This window comes from Doryrhamphus excisus, linkage group LG15, assembly GCF_037039965.1.
Source record: "Doryrhamphus excisus strain RoL-2023G ecotype Guam linkage group LG15, RoL_Dexc_Guam_v1.1, whole genome shotgun sequence".
In the NCBI taxonomy this organism is placed as follows: Eukaryota; Metazoa; Chordata; class Actinopteri; order Syngnathiformes; family Syngnathidae; genus Doryrhamphus; species Doryrhamphus excisus.
The window spans coordinates 5,893,946-5,917,334 of NC_136371.1; the positions used below are offsets into that span (position 1 = coordinate 5,893,946).

General features: G+C 40.7%; 1 protein-coding gene across 1 annotated transcript in view; it reads left to right on the plus strand.

Annotated features, from left to right (window-relative positions):
- Nucleotides 1-23,389, plus strand: part of hspg2 (heparan sulfate proteoglycan 2) — an 84,834-nt gene that overhangs the window by 10,471 nt on the left and 50,974 nt on the right. The window contains exons 2-3 of the mRNA XM_058050694.2: nucleotides 16,954-17,083; nucleotides 17,304-17,354. Of these exons, the coding sequence (XP_057906677.2) occupies nucleotides 16,954-17,083; nucleotides 17,304-17,354 (181 nt within the window). The remainder of the gene's footprint in view (nucleotides 1-16,953; nucleotides 17,084-17,303; nucleotides 17,355-23,389) is intronic.

Genomic DNA, 23,389 nt, shown 5'->3' on the forward strand with positions numbered 1-23,389 from the left:
TGTAAACTGTAGCTGTGAGGCCTGCGTGCTAACCACTCGTCCACCGTGCAGCCCTAAAGTATACATAATTAACAAAATAAATGGTAAAAAAGAAAATAAATGGAACATTAACGTAAAATTATGAACAATATGCCTTGCCTTTTGAACCCACACATATACATACTAGTCGGACGACTTCAGTTCTCAGGTTTTGGACAGGTGTTATAATACAGTGTGCATGTATGATGGTGCTTACAGAGGTCCAAGGGATGCTCAGGTCATCTGTTTGTATAATCATACACTTGAAAAATCAGGAACCTTTGTGGAAATATGAGTCAGACTGCGTATTCACTTGTGATAATTTACTTTTAAGTCTGACCAACAGTGCCTGCACCATGCCACAAGACAGCAGATGACTGATATTAGATTAGATTAGATTCAACTTTCTTGTTATTGCTCATGTCACTGGTACAGGGCAGCAAAATGTAGTTAGCATCCAACCAGAAGTGCAATTTATAAGTACCTTAGTAGTAAGTAAATGTAGAAAAAAATGGACAGATCTATGTAAAAAACTATAACAGGCTATGACTATAATACAGTGAGGATATGTACAGGGATATAAATGACTATAATATGGCTATTGTAGATTATACAGATTATAAACAGTATGCACAGTATGAATGTGACAATATATAATAACAGTAATATGTACAGTATTGCAATGAAGTGACTAGAGTATGGCTATTGCAGATATTTGGTTATGTCTGACATCCACAAGTGTGTTTTTATTTCAATTTGCATCATATAAAGGTTGTTTATTTATCAAAATATCAAATCCTCCAGCCTTGTGGGTGAATTAGGACTTTAAAAGGCGTACGTAATTAAATGCTTCTTGCTAATACTTCATGCAAGTTCAACATAAGCACCCTGCTCAGGCTCTGCCGTGACCTTGTGTTGGGTACAGGTGGGGGTGGGGGGGGGGGTCTGACTGTGGGACAGAGGAGCTTAAGACTACTGTCAAATACAGTAGATGTCAGCCTTATAATAGAAGAAGAAGAATAGGAGTCAGGGCTGATCTGTATACGGTCTCTCACGGCTTGGAACCCATCACACTAATCACGTTTATGGTCTTCATCACATGTTTTCTCTTTTGCATCACTGGTGCACTTCTGTGATGTCAGAAAAAAAAAGTATTCAAAGAAAAAGAGCAACAGAGTGATAAAAAAAAATGTCATCAAAGAGGTGTCATGCAATAATTTCTTTTGCTCATTTCCTGCTGGAAGCTCCCAACTCGCTTGTTCTGGCTTGTCTGTTAGAGCCCAAGGTCGAAGTGATTTTCACTGTCTCTTGTCGTCTTCATTGCTGATTAACCACCAGACCTCGGTGGTGTGTTTTCACACAGGCCCACAGAGTCCCCCTTTGCCTATAATTACATCTTATTACAGAAGGAAACGGACCCCTTGACATCTGCTTCCAATGAAAGGGCAGGTTTGGCCGTGCGGCTTTCTTGTATTAACTGCATCAACTCCTGGTTAACAGATGTTTTTGGGGTGTGTGAGCACACCTTCAAATTAAGGCCCCGTTTGTGAGTTATGAGGACAGGTGAAATTTATCTGTCAGCTGCTGTGAGCTTGATATTCCCGTGCAGGCTCTGTTTAAGGGATGTCTTGTGTTGGGGCCCCCTGGGCTCGCTTAGCTCTAGACCTGTTTCAGTTGGCCAGAACGCCCTGCTTGCAATAAAATAAGGGAAATCAAAGCAGCTCTGATGTTGTTTGGACTCCACCTGGCCCTGATTAGCCTTGATGCATTTGGAAAAGCGACTTGTAAAACGGCGACATACAAACCACGTGCGTTTGGTGTCTTAATGACAAACTGATTCATTCAATTGTATCCAATACCTTCAGTAATCCTATGAAAAAGACCTTCTGGTCAGTTACTTCACCTCTTTTTTTTTTTTTTTTTTTGAACGACTGACTTTTATTTCTAGCTCCCGGCTACATTTTAGCATTTTACAGAACACACTCGTTAAATAGCCCTTTTTTTTCCAAGCTGAACAGCAGCAACGATTAGCTTCAATAAATTGTAGACTTCCAATTAGCAGCAGGGACGCTGGGGTTGGCGGTCATTAGCAGAGAAACAATCATATAAAAACAATATTATGATTCAATCAGAACGACTTCGGCACCATGTGATGCTGGAAAATCAATTACTTATAAACAGAACTTCCCTGAGAAACAAACCAATGCCAATTCTAGACAACAGTACTGTAAATTCCGGACTATAAGCCGCTACTTTTTTCCCCAAACTTTCAACCCTGCGGCTTATTCAGTGATGCGGACAATTTATGTAATTTTTCTAACGGCCGCCAGGGGGCTCTCGAGTAGAAAAGGTAAGATTAAGACCGGTGGAATATATGCGTCGAGGAAGACTGCAACTTCTTGTCTTGTGCATAAATGAAATTAGCGTGAACATACCCTCGTCGTGGAAAATGCAAAAAGAAAGGCATATATGACGCAGCTTTCAAGCTAAAAGCAATCGAGCGGGAAGAACTGGAGCAATGTAAAAAGACGAAAAAAAGCTTTCAGAGGTCATAAAAGCCATCTTTCTTGTGTAAATATGTTTACATGTTTTAATGTGGGCTTATATGAAGAGCTTGCAACCAAAAGGCGCTAAATCCATTTTGACTGATTTCGAGAAAATCAATGATTAATGATTAATTACGCACATATCAATCTATTTGGTCATCAAGTCTATATTGCAAATGAAAGAGCTATCAATATAGGTCATAAAAATGCATGCTATAAAAATCCTGCACACACCATGTATTTTATATATTTTTTTTTATTAATTTTTTTTTCGGATTTAGCGCCTTTTGGCTGAAATGATGGATTTCGACAAAAATCATCTCATTACAAACTCTTTACATTGTATGTTTTTTAGTACAAGTAAAATAATGTTTCTCATGAAAGTTGGATGTGTCAAGGTAGAGACATGCCTTTTATGGCGTAAAAAAAACTTCCATGTTACAGAATACTGTAAAAATACAATTTGTGTTCTCCTGAATTGCATAACATACTGTAACTATCATACGTGTACTTAATGTACACAAACAAAACAGGATGCGCACTGATACTGGCTTTCTGTATGTGCAGTGCCAATTGTATTCTTCTCTCTGATTGGTCAGATTATCAATAGATGGGAAACTTGGGCCAATCAGAATAAAGAAAGGGATTTAGCTCTTTTTGGTTGAAATCTGAAATGGAAATAGCGCCTTTTGGTTGAAAGCATAAATTTCATATCACTTTTTTTCATATTTTTTAAAATGATTTCAAGACCAAAATATGTGATTTGGATACACATGACAGAGGTCTATTAAACTCGTGAAAAACATGCAACTTAGTGAAAATTGGATTTAGCGCCTTTTGGTTGCAAGCTCTTCATATACAGGTGCGGCTTGTGTATGTACAAAATCGGTTTTTCTGGGTGAGGCTTATAATCAGGTGCGCTCTATAGTCCGGAAATTACGGTAGTTCATTGGAAGGGTAAATTAAAGTGAGAGACGAGTTTTAATTCAGCTCAAGGATTTTTTTCGGCCTTTTATGTACCGTGTTGACACGGCCATTTTAGGGAGAAATTCCCTCTCCGAAGCTCTGATTTGATCTTAAGGATGTTTACAACCGGTCAACTAGGTCAAAGCTAGTATAAACATTTCCAGCATAGGCATTTGACTGCATATATGTAATACGTGAATGTCAGTGTGCTGATGCTATTAACTCTTTCTCTGATCTGTGATTTCTGACACACGTTGCACATCTGCTGGCGTTAAATCTTATATTTATATACCACAACATAAGCTTCTTGTCAGTATGTCTGATACAAAAAAAAAGCGAGAAGAATCCCTGCAGGCTTAAAGTCTAGACAGGATGAATCAGGAGGTGAGTTAATAAACTTCATGAAGTCACTCGGTCCATACTGTCAATAAACACATATCCACAATCACACATGCTTTGAAGACTCATAAACGATAAAACAATTGCAGTGCGCCCAAGGAACGTGACTGTTCATGTATTTGTCCATTGCTATACTGCAAGCTACTCGTAAAAGTAGTAACAGAATTTTCTGTAACCGTCATTTATTGCCATATCTCTATCCTTCAAGGTCTGCACTTATTTGTCTTGGATTTACACACTTATTTCTAAACATGGATGCACTAGAAGCGCAAAGGAACACCTCAGGCGAGTGCTCAACTGTGAAACAGCGGCTGTCTGATCTTGTTAAAAGTTTAACAGAGTGTTTTTTTTGTTTCAACTCATTAACGATGGAAGTTCCTGTTATCACAAACAAATGCGGGATTCGACAATGACTCGGGAGGGGCATTTGTAGGTGTAAAAAAGATGTAGAACTTTTTTTAAGGGGAAAAAGGGGAACTTACCCGGTTGCTGTTTTTAAACTGACCAAGCTTTGCATTACTGGGATTCCCTAAGTCAAGGGTCTCAAACTCAATTTACCTGGGGGCCACCAGAGATAGGTTCTGGGTGAAGCCGGGCCGCATCAGGTTTAAAAAAACCAAAAACCAAAACGTATTTATTAAAAACTGGAAATCTTCAAAATTTTCAATGCTTTTGCTTCTGCTATACCCTACACTTTTTCAGTACTTTGGTTGCGGTTTTCCATACCAAAATATCTGATAAAACATTCCACTGTTCTCAAATATCTTCATTTTTATTTTTCTATACACAAAATAAGATAAAAAAATAAACAAATTAAGAATAAAGACAATAAATCAATTAATCAGCAATAAATAAGTAAAATAATAATAAAACAGCAAATAAGAAAAACGTAAGAAACCACATACAGTTGGTAGAGAAATTATTTTTTTCAGATTCAAATGTTTAACATGAACATTAATGAAACTTAATAATTTTACCCAATTAGCAAGTTAGCATCGTACTCACTTCCATCTGGGAGCAGCGTCGTAACTTTAACAACATGTTTGATGAGATGCTTTATCTTGATGTGTATTTTACCCGTTTTATTCCAAATCATTTCCTGCATTTATTTGTACCCAGCGTCATAAGCCTTTATTAGCTTCATTGCTAATCCAAAGCAAAACAGGGCGGGGTAACAGGGTAGGGTAACAGTATGGGCGGGGCAAAATCATATTAATTGTGTCCGGTGTGCACACAGCTTTAAGCTGTCATTTCAACATTAAACTTTGGTATCAAGGTGGGGGCCTCAAACTAGCGTATCGCGGACCGTATTTGGCCCGTGGGCCGCGAGTTTGAGACCTCTGCCCTAAATCCTTCTGCCTGAGATAGCCGTCGTAAGATAAGCAAGTGTCCCGCCTCTTGATCCTTTGTCACAAGGTGACAGAGGGGATCTGAATGGAGAGGGTGTGAGCCAATCAGAAAGAAGGCAGACAAAGTGGGCACCTGACCCTTCTCACATGCTGAAACCCCGTAATTGGTTTCAGGAATGTTCACTGCTCTCTGCTTTAGGGTAAATAGTTAAAGCAGTAAAGCTTACTGGCTTTTTTGGGGGTCGGTGAATGGTTAAGATTTGCCTTGATCCTGGGTTTGGGGGGGGGATAAATGACTTCCTTCACCAAACAAAAGAGACAACCTGCTGGGAAGTCCCTTTTTAGGCCCAAGCTTAATGTCACAGCTATGCTTCCCGCAGTGAAGCTGGGTTTGATTCATAACATGCAAGTCTATTTTTAGTCATTAAAAATGTAACAGGCAGTAGCCGCAGCAGTTTCTTCAATGCAATCGCTGGGAAAAAAAACATATATGTGTGACTTTTGACTTGTTTGGGTAGCGGCCATCCAGATTTCTAGTCTATACACTGTAACATTTTAGACTGGAGGTTCTTCTTCGCACCTAGGTGAATGACATCTTAGGTCAAATGCGGGCGTGTCAGTCAGCGATTAGTAGTTGGTTGTGCCTGCCGCCACTTTCTTCTGTGTTTATTGGTTCTTGTCCAAGGCCAACCTCAAATTAGAAGGTGGGGGAAGGGTTGCAGACCACAGCGGCAGACAGCACACTGGACTGAATCCCTCTCAAAAGAACATCTTAACACATATTCTAATGCAATCAAGTCTATATTAATGCGTTATGTACGACCGTGAAGTCTGTTTTGAATGCAGCCTTGGCTGGTCTTGTGGAGATTTAGAGCTTCTGAAAATGTTTTATTTGATGATGGGGCTAAAACTAGTTAAAAACCTCTGTTTTAGACAAACAACCTCACAGCTAGGAGACCAGGGTTCAATTCCACCCTCGGCCATCTCTGTGTGGAGTTTGCATGTTCTCCCCGTGCATGCGTGGGTTTTCTCCGGGTACTCCGGTTTCCTCCCACATTCCAAAAACATGCTAGGTTAATTGGCGACTCCAAATTGTCCATAGGTATGAATGTGAGTGTGAATGGTTGTTTGTCTATATGTGCCCTGTGATTGGCTGGCAACGAGTCCAGGGTGTACCCAGCCTCTCGCCCAAAGACAGCTAGGATAGGCTCCAGCAACCCCCCCCCCCTGCGACCCTCGTGAGGAAAAGCGGTAGAAAATGAATGAATGAATTAATATATATTAGTTTTTATGATATTATATATATATATTAGTTTTTATTGCATTTATTTGTTTGGACACAGGCACCTTCAGTATATTCTGTCTTACACACATTAAGGTTGCAGGAACGCTGGTGCAAGGGTGAAATAACACCTGCAGCTACATGGCTTCTGAGGTATTTTTATCTCCCTCTAAAATTCCACCTCTCCCGTCTAAACACATCTAACTCTGTGAATTATTTGACTCAGGCAAATAGGCAAATTCTGGTCAGTTTTCGGTGTTGAGGAAAATAGTTCTAGAGTAATACATTTGCATCACAATGCCTTTTTTATCCCTACACGAAAAAGCCACAAACAATGTGCTCATGGGCACCATTTAATTAGCTAGTATAGCTACTTCTTACCTGGGGTGGTGGAACAGCAGAATTCTTCAAAACATATTTCTTCTTCTGTCTCCGCTGATGTGTGCACTATATGACAACTTTTTCCCGATTGCATGGCCAACAAGATGTCTCACTCTGTTCTCTTTTGTTCAATGAAGCATCTGGGTGCTGAACCAATAGACAGAGACAAGAAAAGCATATGCATGGCAATATATGGAAACCGGCAAAATTATGAAGTTCATTTATCCTGTGAGGGGCTGCACGGCGCACGAGTGGTTAGCGCGCAGACCTCACAGCTAGGAGACCCAGGTTCAATCCCACCCTCAGCCATCTCTGTGTGGAGTTTGCATGTTCTCCCCGTGCATGTGTGGGTTTTCTCCGGGTACTCCGATTTCCTCCCACATTCCAAAAACATGCTAGGTTAATTGGCGAGTCCAAATTGTCCATAGGTATGAATGTGAGTGTGAATGGTTGTTTGTCTATATGTGCACTGTGATTGGCTGGCGACCAGTCCAGGGTGTACCCCGCCTCTCGCCCAAAGACAGCTGGTATAGGCTCCAGCACCCCCGCGACCCTCGTGAGGATAAGCAGTAGAAAATGAATGAATGAATGAACTTATCATGTGATTAATTTATTGGTTTATTATTGTGACAGATTTTTTTAAAATCTTTTTGAAATGAGAAATTTTGTCATGTTTTATTTTCACATGATCTACTATTGTAGTAATACAAAAGCCTTTACATTGACGGAAAACGGCAGCAGCCGACACCAACTTTGACGTCAACATAATATCATTAATAACTTGAGTTAGCACCCTCCTTTCAACCATGCTAACTTTTTATGAACCTACCTGTGAAAAAAAAATCTAAATTAAGACTCGTTAGGAACCAGAATCACTGAAATTCAACTGATTCAGAACATTATACAAGGTACTATTTCTAGAAGATAAACAACTAAAAAAAGAAATATGCTAATGATAGCTTACCCTGCTGCTGTGTCTTAGCGCTTGGTACTGCAGTATTATTATTATTATTATATTATTATTATTATAAGCCACAGTCTCCAGTCTCATAGTCGGTTTTCAGCTGCCCTCAGTCTCTCCTTGAATAAAATCTCCTTACTGTGGCCAACAATCACAAAACACTCCTTGTTCTTTTCTTCATTGTTGTTTGTTAGCATGCCCTGTTTAGACCGATGTGTTCAACATGGCTTGGTTTTTTCGTAGGTTTTTCGCTTGTGTCTTGAAGCAACGGAGGCAAATGATGCCAGACAGGCTCTCATTTCTGCTTCCTCACTCCCACATTGAGCTGTCCCATTGTAGACTGCTTAGCAACAACAGTGGTTAGGTACTTTCCATTGGGGATGTGCAGTGCAGGAGAGGTGCACATCTGTCATTGTTGCTATAGCAACCGTATTTATACCAGTGACGTCAACATCTGAGAAGGAATATTCTCATTCTCACATCTCCTCGCTTTAGTTAACTTTCCTTTTGTCACTTTTTGCACAGCTCTACCAAAGTTGTGTGAAAAGCGGGAATGACTACGGTCTTTGAACGTGTTCTTCTGGGTTGAATAGCAGGCTCTGTTGTGATGTTCTAAGCTACATCTTGGCTTGCAAAACTGCTGGAACTGCTTTGGGTTTCCAAAGAGTCACCATGGTACCTCCACAAATCCCAGTTAATTAACCTTAATCTTATTTTCCTGAATAATTCAATTGATTATTTTTCCACTCACAATACCATCACTCATTCTCATGTATTAATAGATGCAAAATACAGGGAGGGGTGTGGGGGCACATAACCTCCCTCAATTGCAATCAAGGTTGCATCAGCTTTAGCTTGTCTTTATTCCTCCAGGAGAGATGAGCTAATGGAGTGTGTTACACGAGGGGGTCATGAATGACTTCTGGCTTGCCATTATGTGGGACAACACGAGTGGGGCCAAGTCAACAGGTGGTGTCCAATTATTTGGTCCTGAGGCAGGAATGAGTGCAAAAGAAAGGGAGGAGGGTGAGTCTGTTGCTGTTGACATCAGTTTGGGGGAAAACCAGGGCTCAAACCACAGCTCTCTTCTCCAAAAACCAATGCAGGATGAGCTGTTATTGTTATAAAAAGATTTCAAATGTTGTCAACAACAGAGGGTTGTTCACTGTTACGCACAAGAATCATTTTATATTGCTCAGTTTTTCCTTTGTACATTTGTACAAGTTTCATGTGTATACCAACCTGTTCATCCTGCATTTTTTGAATACCGGAATACCAGTATAGATTCTTCCAATCAAAATAAAATGACTTAAAACATAAACATAAACAAATTTTTATGGGCCCGGTGTCTACTGTGCCACACTGCCTAGCAATGCTGTGCGTACATTACATCAGGAATTTAGCAAAAAAGCAAACATGCTAACTGTTAGCACGCTAGCAACTAGCGAGATGACATTCTATAGCGAAACCTACAATATCTCTGCATCACGCCATGTCTGTATTAGCCTTTAGATGTGAGTAATACATGCTAACAAATATTATGCTAGGTCGAGAAATGACCACAAAAGGACGAGTCGAAAACATCGAGATTGAAGAGTTGGAGAAACAAAAGACGACATCTTTAACATGGGAGTCAATGGGAGAATTTTTAAGCTTTTGTCGCTTCTAGGGGCCACAGAGGGCAATCCGTACATAGCTCAGCCATAAGAGGGACATTTTTGGAAAAGGGACGAAGATTTCTGCATTTTCATCCAAAGAAATCAAGCTAGCTAAAATGGTGTGGCCAGGACGAGGAGTTGTTTGCAAAAAAACGGTTATTTTTCAGCCTCTGATGCTGTAGCGTTGGAGTGAGAACCGAGGTGGATTTTTGCCCTGTGCACACCTTCTTCTGACGAAGATAGAGCCAAAACTAAACATCCAATAAAACAACTAATCAGCCACAGAGAAAGTTGAGAAGTTTGTCTAAAAAATGAGTCATTAATCACGTTTCTATGTGGCCATATGGCTGAGCTACAAGGCTGTGAAAGGTCTGTAAATTGAAAATAAGAATGCATTTGCAGGTTGCGTAAACAATATTATATGTCATAAAAAATATCTTGCAGTTGTAATTGCATCTTGCAGTCGCATGGGCGACTACATCTTCCTTAATCACAAGCACTGGTGTTACATTTAGTTGAAGATTTATTATCTATGTCTGCAGAGGCTGACATCCCAATAGAAAAGTTAGCCAGTTTGTTACCAATAAATACACGTGCTTTACAATTTGAGTCTATTCTAAGTCTAGTCTAAGTCCATTCATCCATAGGTATGAATGTGAGTGTGAATGGTTGTTTGTCTATATGTGCCCTGTGATTGGCTGCCAACCAGTCCAGGGTGTACACCGCCTGTAGCGGTAGAAAATGAATGAATGAATGGATGGATGGGTTTTGAGTTTTTTCAAATTAAAGAGCATTGCATGAGGAGGCATTTTTTCAGAGTATGTGGAATGCTATTGATGTTTAATGATATTGACTCCATTGTGCAAAAAAGTGCTGGATGGTATTATGCCGTCATACACGTCAACTTAGCTCACCGTGGTGGCACTGCTCAGCTGCGTCAGCTATTTGGCATTTGGCCCGCAAGAAGCAGACTAGACCTCTAAGGGACACATTAGTGTTTTTATGGTATATATTTCCGTTATAAATAAACAGGTCTCAGATGGCCACGTTGGCACTGCTCCTCCCTTCCAAGTGGCTGCCAGTCTCCGTACCACGCCGGGCACGCAGCTGTCATCTGGAGCAACTGGAGCTGGTCTCTCAGCCAACCCATGACTCTCAAAAATGTTACTGGAAACATGAACACTAAATATAGACCAACAGACCGCTCTCACGTGGTTTTATTTTGGATGTTTTATTCAGGTCTAGTAAGAAAAATATGTATTTCTTTGAATCTGCTCTAAATATTTTAGCTTTGACTTGTTTTCACTGTGAGTCTAAACATTAATTGGGATATTTTTCTATCAACAAGCACTCCAGTGGTTTTATTAAGAGCTAAACTCCCATCCACAAAATTGCCCTTCTCCACAGACCGCCTATTAAACGGAGCAGGCTCATTCCTGACGAGAACAGCCATTTGATAAGTGTGCCTTCTTAGCCGGTGTGTTTTATTTTACATTTATGTCCACGTGTGCTCAAGTATTAAAAGCTGCATGAGTAAATAAGCGTCTTTGGGAGGTCTTTTCTTCATTGCTGGTGAGGGTTCTCAGTTTTGGAGATTCTAGGTGGTCTGTCGATGACGGGTCCTGTTGGGGGCCCCTGCTGAGGTGATACTTGACAAGGCTGGCTTCTTAGGGCTTTCATTCTTGGGGACATTTGGGTAGAATGCGACATCCCACCCACAGTGACAATAAATTACAGTACCACCACTAAAATAACCTTGAGTGGGTTGTCTTTAATGTAGCTTGAGAAAACGCGGCATAGTGGTCTGCTGTCTTTACAATAAGAAAGCCCATCAGGGAGCGTCTGGGTGACTGTCAAGTGTCAGATTTCAACAGCCATTTAAACATACAAGCTATATGGCTCTTGTGTCGCCGGACTGTGACCTTTGGCCTTAATATTGGGGCGGACATTTTCGGTCTCCTGCAGGTTTTACTATCCAAAAGCAATATTGTATGATATTATATGAATACAGGTCAAGCACGATCATTTCCTTGTTAATGGAATTGTGAATGGAATTGCGGAATAAGCCAATAAAACACAAATTTACTGTTTAATGCGGAATCTCACGGAAATGTACATAATCACCCCAGCCCGACTTAAAGGGGACCTGGACTTTTTGGGGAATCATTCACAATCCTTACTATGTGAAACATGACTTACGATGTCTCCTCTCATTGGGGTGGCTGTGTCTTCCAGCACAAGACGTGTACTCCAGTCCTGATGGCAAATGCTGACGGAAAACAAGCATTTACGGCCCATAGCTGTTTTCTTTTTATTGGACCTTGAACCATTTTAAAAATAAAATTAAACAAGAGAACTAACAAAAATGGGAAAAAAATTGTCCTGTCCCACCATTGGGGTAGATAGTATTATTGATCTAAATGCTTTTACATACTAAACAGATTTGCTCTGCGAGGGAAAAGTGTAAGCTACATCTTCCCTGTTATATGGCATATTGTTTGGCTTTATTTTATGTTTTTTGTGATGTAAATTTGTAGCGGACAAATGGAGCAGGAGGGGATAGAAAAGAAGGAAAAAATCTGTATTTATTTCAAGAACAAAGGCAAAATATTAGGACAATGAAGTCGGAAAATTAAGAGAAAAATAGTTGAAATATATTTTAAAAATTGTGTCAGCATATCCACATGTGTTGGTTGAAAAAATATAAAAGTGGCCCTGCATCCTTTGATTTTTCAGTTTGCAACAACAAGCTTCAGATTCATCGATTAAGAAAATAGTCTTTACTTGCAGCCCTATTATTGACCATACAGTCTGAAAAACAAATGTAAAATTGGTGGAAATGGTTGCGGTTCTTCAGGCCTTGTGGTCTTTAAAGGCTGTGATTTAAAGGGGATTCGAATGTAAGTGAGATAAATGTAAACATGCTTTTAAGCGACCATGTGAAAAGTGTACATCCGTTGCGTTACAGTACATGTAAGTACACTTAAATTATCGCCTTGTGGGCATCATCTTTCCGTATTCAAACAAGTCCACACAGGCTCGATGCTCTTCTTTCAACAGGCCTCCATACAATATGTGCTGCAGACTCTGCTCACCAGAGAAGGAAACTTGACTTCTATTTTCACAGCCTGCACATGGTGAAAATGTTAGTCTAACAAGGTTGTTCAGCTGTTGTTCCTGTAGACCAGTGCTTTTCAAATAGTGGGGAAGGTGCCGCTGGGGTGGCATGGTGAACTTTGTGGGGGGATGGAGGGGGTGACAGGCAGGGAGGACTTTCAATATTAGTGCTGACCTGCCAACATGTACACATTTATTGTACTCAAAATGCAATTGGACTCTTGATTACGCTTGTATTTTTCTCTACATAATAAATAGTTATTATCAGTTTCTCAAAACTGAAAATATTTCTGCCCCCTGGGGTGGCATGACAGCAAATCAGTGCCTGAGTAGAAAGGATAGACACAGCATGGCACTTATGATATTCTGAAATTATGAAATCTGTTTAATTTTTTTGCAAATTCATTTTTTCCCTTTCCATTTTTTAGAATTTAGTTTTTGACATTTTACACTTATTCTACCAGCAAAACATGGATGTCAGCCTCTGCATATATTACTACAAAATGCGACATTGTAAAACGCTCCTTACATTAAAGCTGTAAAACACAGCACTCATCCAGTTTGAGTCACACACTCAGCCGCACTAGCATGCTCTGCTAAACTTTGCCGGGGAAAGACTTCCCCACATGGACATCCTTCTGCTCACAGTCACAACATTGCATTCATATTATGTCAATTTCCACAAGATTCAATTTTTATCAGTAAATTCAGTTTTTATTGGCCAATTCAGCGATTCTGTACATGTACGTAGAAACTAGGATAAAACACTGGGTGCCTGTTGTTGGTTTTCATGTTGCAGGATAGCAAAGTGAACCAAAGGTGTTCCTTTCAGTGTTCCTTACAGAACAGATTCTAAGATTTTGAGTCTTTTCCTTATTAGTTTCAAAGGAATCATAGTGATTTTGCATTCATTCTCTATGGATTGTCGGAGTATCTTGAGCCAACACATTTGTTTTCACTGCTCTACCAGCGGTATAATGGCTTTGTGCATTATTGCAATGTTTTTTTTTCAACATTTGGTTCTTTTTGAGAGTGTTATGTAGAACAAGATTGTGCCATTGTATATATGCTGCTGTCAGTATATAGTTGCAGTTATTATTTAAACTTTAAACTTCAATTTTTTGCCAAATCTTCAGGATGGGAGTGACCGAAAGGAAATGTCAGGGCTGCTTTGAAGCAGCAGACCAAGCATGGTATGTGTGTTGTGTGGGAGACTGACTGGATGACCTTGGAGAAGAAGACTTCAAGTGTGTTCTCAAAAAGCAACACTGTTCACTCCAAATGCCTCTCTTCTCCCTCCCTTCCCCCCCCCCTAAGCATGTTTGTTGCGCCCATCCTGTTAGTCATGGAACACTTTGGGAAGACAATCCCTGCACCTGTCAAAGAGTGTTTGTCTGTTGAATGAAGAACCTCTTTCCACTTCCTCTCCCGTCCAATCACTTTAGATTAAACCCTGTGGAAACGTCAAAGGAGCTGCATGGAGCTCCAGGACCTCACTCATCAGGCCTTTTATTCAGGAGGGGCCCAGGTTAGAGGTTTAGTGTCGTGAGTGGCAGTTTGTCAGTTCACCCGCCATTCCAGGCAGCACAAAGCTGCTTTGTTGCAACAATTGTCATATCTAAAGTCCTTTTCCATGTATCCACGAGAAAACACATTTTTAAGGATGTGGTGCTAAAAGTTGTCCATTTTATGCAACACTTCTACCTCTCAAATAGAAACCGAGCCCAGGTCTTGCTGGTGCCTGGTGGTGCTCATTGAGCCCCGGTCGTCAATGTGTCACCTCATGCAGTTTAGATTTCGTGCCACTTCAAATCCCAGCGTGCTTGAACTATGGGTATTTGCTACACCTTTGTTACATCCGTCAGTGCTAACGTGCTTATTCTCTATGAAACACGTTTCCCACAGTTTGTCCTGCAGCTGCATGACTTGCTTTATTATCAACATGGGAGCTTCCGTAAAGTCCCCCGATGGTCCCTAGGATGGGAACACTGTGGACAACAACACCAGACTTTTAGATTTGGCCTTTGAGTAACAATACCACCACTCTTATACTCATTCATTCATTCATTTTCTACCGCTTTTTCCTTTGCTGGAGCCTATCCCAGCTGTCTTCGGGCAGGGTACACCCTGGACTGGTCGCCAGCCAATCACAGGGCACATATAGACAAACAACCATTCACACTCACATTCATACCTATGGACAATTTGGAGTCGCCAATTAACCTAGCATGTTTTTGCAATGTGGGAGGAAACCGGAGTACCCGGAGAAAACCCACGCATGCACGGGGAGAACATGCAAACTCCACACAGAGATGGCCGAGGGTGGAATTGAACCCTGGTCTCCTAGCTGTGAGGTCTGCGCGCTAACCACTTGTTCCCCGTGCCGCCACTCTTATACTCGTATTCGAAAATATATTAAAGGTTGTGCTGTGAATATAATAACGTGATGGATTTAATTATCTATGAGATCATGAATTCATATCCTCAAAATATTATATTCAAATGACTCAGCAATAGCAGAGATCCAGCAAGAACGAGTCAGGATGGAAAAACTGAATATGACACAACAAAGTTGTACCGACTTCACTTAATTTCATGAGATAATACTAAAAATCTTACAGGGAAACCAAAAATATGATAAACTGTCCACAGGTGTGAATGTGAGTGGGTATGGTTATTTGTCTATGTGCCCTGTAATTGGCTGGCGACCAGACCAGGTTGTAGCCTGCCCAAAGTCAGCTGGAATAGGTTCAAGCTTCCCGTGACCCGAATGAGGACATGACTCAAATGAAGCTCTTATTTATGCACACATAGCTTATTGGCTTTAATATTAGCGCATTTGTCGATGCTTGTGTACATTTGTGTAGGTTTTTGCCCAGATGCCACACAGTGCCCACAACCACACGATGTCCCATCCCCAGGGAGCAGGGGGACGTAATAGAAGATCATACTAATGGTTGACTGGTCGGCACCACTGAAAGGAATTTGTTTGGTCAGCGCTTTGCTTTTGAAAATGGCCCAGGATTGTTGTTGTAAGGGTGTTCAGTCAGGGGAGAGAGGATTTGAGGGGATAGATGTAGTTATTTATTATCTAGAGCCATTTTAAAGGGAAACTACCATGACAGAGTTGGGTGGAAATAGGAACTGGCGGGCCATGCCAGCTGGAAATGCCAACGCTGTCATCCTGCCAGAGTCGTATCTAAACTTCTAGCCCGCGTCTGAGCAGCTTGGCTGCTGAGTTTGGGAAAGCGGTGCCTCTCCAAAAGGGTTAGCTCTATCAAGATGATCAGATACAAGGATGTCTGGCTCACTTTGAGACTCCTCTGTGAAGTCGTGTAGATATATCAGGTAGAGACAAGAGGAGGGTGCTCCTCATTGACCTCCAACATCTTTGTAAAGTATTGACTTGTATTATAATTACTTGTAGATGAAGTTCATTTTAAATTTGAATACACTATAAGACAACGTCATTTGAAGAAATAATGAAAAGATGCTTAAATCTTTCAGCACACAGTACTTTTTTGCTAGCAAACTAGCATGTGTGGGGTATATAGTACATGAAAAATATAACAATTGACTTTCTTCCCTGGACTTTTTGATGATCAAAAAAAAGGTAAATAGCTACCCTGTTGACTTTTAAGACTGATTTTCAAAGCCCAAGTTCTATATTTTGTAGTACGGTTGCACTTGCTAAAGATCACAGCTTTTGTCTTTACTCAGTGGAGACCAAAAGGCACAATTTTCTGGTATAAAATCTGCTCTAACTTCTTTAATATTTGGGGCACAGAAGCGAATGGGGTATCAAATTAAAGTTGAAGTCTTACTTTATCAGATTTTACAAAATTGTATGTGCCTTGTGATTGATCAGTTCAGTCCAGGGTGAAGTAAGTTGTATAGACTCCACAATTCGCCACAATACTGACCAGCATAAGCAGTTTAGAAATAGATGTAACACATATTCACCTGGAATACACAACGGTGTTGTTGTGGCATTCCAATCTCTGCCTGAGTATCTTCTTTGTTTGTGTAGCTGTATTTGAGGCAGTCTTGTGAAGGCGTAGACGTCACGTAAAGTGTCCACAAACTTTTATTTGCATGTGAACTCTTGATGAGGCCTCAACGAGATAATAAACTTTGAAAGTAAACACATCTCAATGCTTTGTTTCCTGCCGCTGCCTTTGTTTTCCCTCCACCCTTCCAGGGTCCATGCATATCACTGGGTGTAACCCTGCACCATGGAGACTTCGACCCTTATTAATCTTTCTGTTTGTCTCAGGTGACACAGGCCTCCAAGGTGTGGGGCGAAGTCCCGCTGCCAGACGACTTAGTGGAGCAGAAGGATGTCCAGGCGGCACCGAGCTTACTGGGGGACGATGAGGACTTTGTCGCTGATGAAGCCTCAGGAGGTGGGCTGGACCAAACGCAACCACATCAGTTGTGTTTACTTGCGTTTATATGCACATGCCAAAATGGAAGAGATTTTGCCCTGTTATATATACATATATATATATACACATACATATGTATATAAGGACATACTTGCTGAATGTAATTCTCATAAATGTTAAATGGCAGGGATTAAGCCTTGTAGATAAAGTCATTGAAGGTCTTACAATGTGCCCATAGATTTGCCAAGTGGTGAGGATGACGGAAGTACACCATGGCCCCCAGTTTCAAGTAAGAGACCAGTAAATACTGTATAAGTTGTGTTGAAGTTCTCTCTCTGTGTGTGTGTGTGTGGAAGACCGCTCACTTTAATGTTCCCACATCTGTGTGTTGACGTCTGTTCATGTATGCCATGACGGCCTCACATCCTGCTTCAAGCCGCCAGTCAGGTCATAACACTGCATTTCAGCTTTGTCTCTGAGACATAAACATCTCTTTCATCCTCTCGCTTACCGGCAGAGGTGACGATACAGTTAAGATCTCCGAAAGCAAGGAAAACCTCTTTGATTGCAGCGTCACTACGAATCTTAAAATGATAACAATGGGATTTGATGCCGCTCGTTTTTAGCTGTGCACATTGTCCATAGAGCTTGCTGACAGCTGACAGTAAAACATATCATACGCCTCACAAGACAATATTAGGGAATGTTATTGCTGGATGTCACTTTCTTCGTGTGCGTTCATGGCTGTTCTTGTTTGTGTCACCCGTACTTCTCGACGTAAAGCAGTCGATCTGTCAGTAAAGTAATTCCTTTTTTTATAATTACTGTAGTACTTCTACAAATCTTAAAATAACAGTATAGCAGTAACATATAGCTGTCTGTGTATATCACACTCATCACAACACAATATCAGTCAATGTTATTATTGCGTTATCGTTGTGAATATTTCATTTTCTAGCTGTGAGTTCATAGCTGCATGAGTTTGTATCTGATTCCCGGAACTTGTTCTGATTCTGACATCACAGATCAAGACGGCGTTGGGGCGTCATGTCAAAATCACTACTTCATTTTACTTGTATTTCATATATTGACAAAAGTGTGAGTACGTTCATTTTTAGCCCTAACCGTAACCCGTTGAGCACTTTACCAATTGTTCCTTTCACACAGCTACACCGGCATTCGTTACATGTTTACATTAACTGGAATAATCCATACATGCACACAGAACAAATGCAGTACACGGAACAACGTGGCACCTTGAAAGCTTGAGTTTTGTGATACCATAAAAGTAAACAATGGTAAATAATAAAAATACAAAATGTTACCATTGATATTGCCTGGACTAATCATTGGTTTTGGGTAGGGGTGTCAAAAGAACCAGACAAGATTTTAACAAGAATTTTAAGAAAAGTACAGTGAAAAAAATTTTACCGGAAAATGCAAGATCATTTAGAAATATTTATTTTCCCCTAAAGATGCCAATATGCTTGTTTTACCAAAACATTATCAAAATGCTGTTAAGCCTTAATTTTCCTCCCTACAATGGTTTTCCCTCAGGAAAGATCCTCCAGGTTCTGCAGTGAAATGATCATGGAGATATGATTTGAATGAGGCAGACGAATGCCATACATAGATCTGAGTACAGTGTTGGGAAGGAAATGTAGTTTCCTGTAGTGAATTCTATAGGCTTTGCTGAATGTCTCTGTCCAGACCCAAGCCTTCCTTCCGTTTCTATGGCTATCAGTACCCCTGTTGCTCTCATTACTCCTTCTTTCCTGTTGTAAGGTGAAAGATCCTGACTTATGCTGATCATTGGCACCAGTATTGACCATCTGGACTGTGCATTGCTGCAGGAACAATGTTATTTTGAGCATTGTTTGTCCATTGTTGTCCATCTTCCGCATTTAATGGTATTTCCAGAGAGAGATGGAGTCCCATGTCCTTATAACCTCTCTTCTTGATCTGTGCACTCTGGTCCCCTAAGAGAATTCCAAGAGAGCTCTGGTACACAAAATCCATTTTATCTCGTGTGAGATATTTTTATAGCTTCACAGCCAATTCCCACTGCACCCGAGATGTTGGCTACTTCATTTAGAAATAAAGGTTACCATTGAGTAAAAAGGGCGTGGGGCTGCTCGGGTTACGTTCTTCCCAGTAATGATTTCTATTATTATAAAAGTTGAGTTACACAGTTCCTCACATCTCATCATATCATCATCAGTGATGTCTTTAAAGCACAATGCAAAAAGGGAGATAGTTTAGAATTGTATGCAACACTAGCATCAGGTATCATTTACCGTACATATTGTACTGGTGCCAACATCGGTACTTTTGAAACAGTGCTGGTGCTTAAACGGTAGGGTTGGGTATCGACCATGGATGGGAACTGGTTCTGACATTCCGATTCTTCTGGAATCATTATTTTTTTAAAACGTCCAGTGCCTACGTTCTGTCAAACAAGAAGATGCATTTGGAAGTGTTTGTGTTCATCCATTTCAACCGTGTACAGTGGTTGAAATTGTGCAAAAAAAGGAGGCTTGTGCAAAGGTGGATGCACCACTCACAGGATGAAACACCTCTGGATTCACAGTGTACAGAGAGTGACGCGCTATGTCCAACTTCTTCCAACCAATAAGCACGTAATTGACGTGGGTCTTATGCCAATGTTGAAGCAAATGATACTTTATACTGCGAATACGGTGGACAATTCAAATATCCAGCTAATTTTTTGTAACATGTCTTTAACCAGGAAGTTGACCAGACCCTGCGTTAAGTGATACTTGATTCAACTTACTTGTTTAGCGTGGTCAAGCTTGTTGCACGTTGAACATTGGATATTGATCTCAATCGCTGTTAATTTCACATTAGTAATTTGATACACGGTGGCATAACAACGGCAACGCTGTCGCTACGTAGTTACCCCTCAAATACGAGGGACCATGCAAACTTTTTACGACCCTACCTCTAGAAACAATCTGAATCAAACATTATTAGGAACCAGAATCGATCAAACCCTATTAAAAGGTGCTTGAAACGGTACTTTCAAGTCAAGGCAAGTTTATTTAGAGAGCAGAATTCGTACACAAGGTAATTCAAAGTGCTGTACAGTAAAGAAGGGTAAAATCAATATATAAAATCATTCCATAAAACACACAAATAAAAATGAAGAATGCAGATAAAATACTTCCAGTTGTCAAATGCACAGTTGAAGTCGAAGTGTTTTCCGCCTGTTTTAAAGTAGATTCTCCTAGTGACAGTATGTCAGTGCAGATACCCGAGTATTGGAACAACATGACCATATTTCCTGGTTCCAGTCCGGACCAATAGTCAATAAAATGCTCTGTTGTGGCTCAAGTGGCCCATGGCGGTGGCGTTGTTATGTTATGGGCATCATCATGTCATGTAGCATGATCATGTATGGCCCCATGTTGGAAGGATCTGTACATACGTAATTCCTGGAAGCTTGATACACCACAGTTCTTAAATAGCCAGGATACTGTCTGGACTTGTCAAACACAACAATAGTATTTGAGGCGAATGGTGGTCACAGTGGAGCCTGACTATTTTGCGGGTAAGCGTTTATATTTTAAGTTAAACTGATTTTTCTTATTGCTTATCAGATTTCGCTCAGTGGCGATGACAAAACGTAAACATACTTGCTGTCGGCCGCCACGTTTTTCTTGATGCAGTGGGTGAGATACTATAAGTTTGCCCTCAGTCTGCTGGGTCATTATGTACAGAGGGGGATGAGTGCTGGCAGCTGTGGTTATTTTAGAGCTCTTTGTTTGTTTGGCCACTGTGGGCCCTGAAGGGGGCTCATGAGAGCATAAAACAAAAGAGAAAAAAAAATAGGACGGTTCAGGAGAGACTTAAGATCATAATCCGATAATTTTCCTTTCTTTGATAAACAGAAGATAGGATGTGTTACTGTTAAAAGATGGTCCTCGTTAGCAAATAGTTGTCCGTCAGTTTAACACACATTGGCCATTTATGTTGATGACTCCTGCTGGAGGATCACATTGTGGCACTTCAAGCCAACGATTAAACATTGTTGTACCAAAAACAAACGTGTTGCCTTGGAGAACTGACCTGTACCGCTCCTCCTAAGGAAAGCAATTCAGTGAAAGAGACTGTGTTGCTGTTTAAAAATACCTTTCCCCCCCCTCGGGCAGTGCACGGAGATAGGGTTTGATTGTTTATCTTAACAATCTTTACCTTTGTAATCATGTGAGCTTGCAGAGACGAGAACACAGATTGGAGAAATCCTGCATGTGAATTAAATTAGTGTTTATCATCCATGTTGTCTCTTCTTCTATAGTTTGGAGATTTGGACAAAGCCCCCTGATGACCAGTGGTTTCCTGGCTTAAAACGAGTGTGCATATTCGGAACATAATATCTCTCTTGGGGATTATGCCTCCGAGCATGGCCTTGAAAAAGAACATTTCTGGTTGTGCCTGTATGTCTGTCCTCCAGTTGCAGCAATGCATTTAAGGAGTTTCCTTAGAATTTTGGTGGTCAAAAGTCAGGTTCACTCTAACCTCTGACCACTCTTGTACTCCCTATAACCCAGAAATACCTCATGACTTCATAACTGTGATGATTTCACTGGGAATTACTGATCAGGGGGGAGTGATTCTAAGGAAACTGAATTGAAACTGAGCCCTTATATGATGCCAGATATAAATCCTGAACATTCAAATAGGACTCGGGACAACAACCATAATAAGCCTCAAAACCAAAAAGTAACATGTTCTGATACAGTAATATCCATCCTTCTCTCAGGACTCGATACCCATCCTGACCAGGATTAGAGCTTCAGATTCAAAGCAGTGGATACTCCTTCAGGTTTAATTAGCTTGGATGGAAATTAGAGACTTCTGTCAAATGTTTCCTGGCTGGACATCAAACCCTAATTATTTTCCCTGGAAAAAACAGTTTGCACTTTTTATCCCAGTAAACATCTTTGGCTGCACCCACAACGAGATTCAACACCCACGTTTTCCCAAATCTCACAGTTGTCTCAAGTGTGTGACTGAAAAACAGCTGGATCCACCACAGTCACTTGATTGTTAAAGTGCAGTACTGTGTTACAGTTTATGGAGTGGATTCATACCAGATCTGGATCGGACTTAGAGAGTAAATCTTCACACAAGGGTTCTTTTTATAAAGCGCATCGTCTGACATTTCATGCCCTAAGCTGTAGGCTCCATTCAAAGCGATGGAAAATGAGTCAACATAAATCAGAGCTGACACTCACACTGATGCCAGTCCAAGGGCTTAACTTTTGCGATGATTGCATTGGGGGTCGGTTATTTCCATATAGTGAGGCAAAACAGGAAGCAGCTCCTCCCGGCATCAGTGGATATGTGTTTTAGACAACAAAGATGTGAACGGCAGTGGGTGTATTTATCTAGTTAGGAGGATATCCTCTTTGTTGGACTAAAGAGCTGTCATCTCTAAAGGGATGCCCTCTGACTCTTTCATCCTTGACGCCATCGGGCCAGCAGACTTCCTCGTTTGTCTCCAGATGTGTTAAGCTCCCAACATCCTTTATGCCATGACCTAATCATAATACATGGATTGCAGTTACATGGTGGACAGTCATGCAAAGCAACCGGACTTGACACAGATTTGAGTACAGTTAAACTGCACGTTTGGGCGTTTTGCCATCCATATGTGGATGATTTATGAATGCTCACCAACGCAGACTCTGTTATTTGTGAACAATGTTTGAGAGAAATAGGCCTTTTATATGCAGAGGGAAACGTTTAGATGCTGATATTTAGATATCTGATCTATTTTTAACCGGTCTTAAAAGTTAAAACGGTGGTGATACTTGTAAGGTTACAGTTTTCAGTTGTGTGATGGCTTTATGGGGGACTGACATACTTTTGCCAAGTTTCTCTTGTTTTATGAGTTCTAGGTACAGTATGTGTTTTAAGCCGTAAAATAACACTTGAAGTAAATAAACACTTTGTGTTTGTCTAAAATTACAAATATAGTAATTTAGAGCTGTGATTCTCAACTGGTGGGTGGCAGAGCCGTTTTCAGTGTGTTGCGGGTCTTTTCCTCTGGAAAAAAATGAAACCACCCGATGTCCGTGAATGCACCTCACATTGATTTTTTTGTAGAGCATGTTATAAAGAGACAGATGCGTACATTGTGTTGCAAGTAGTTTGAATATAAAATATTTGAGAATTCTGAGTTGTAAAATGTCGGCAATTTGGATCACCACTGGTGGTGCTGGTTCCCGCAGCCAAACCAGTTGAGAACCACTGATTTGGAGCATCTATTCGGACAAGGTCACAACTGGTCAAAACAAA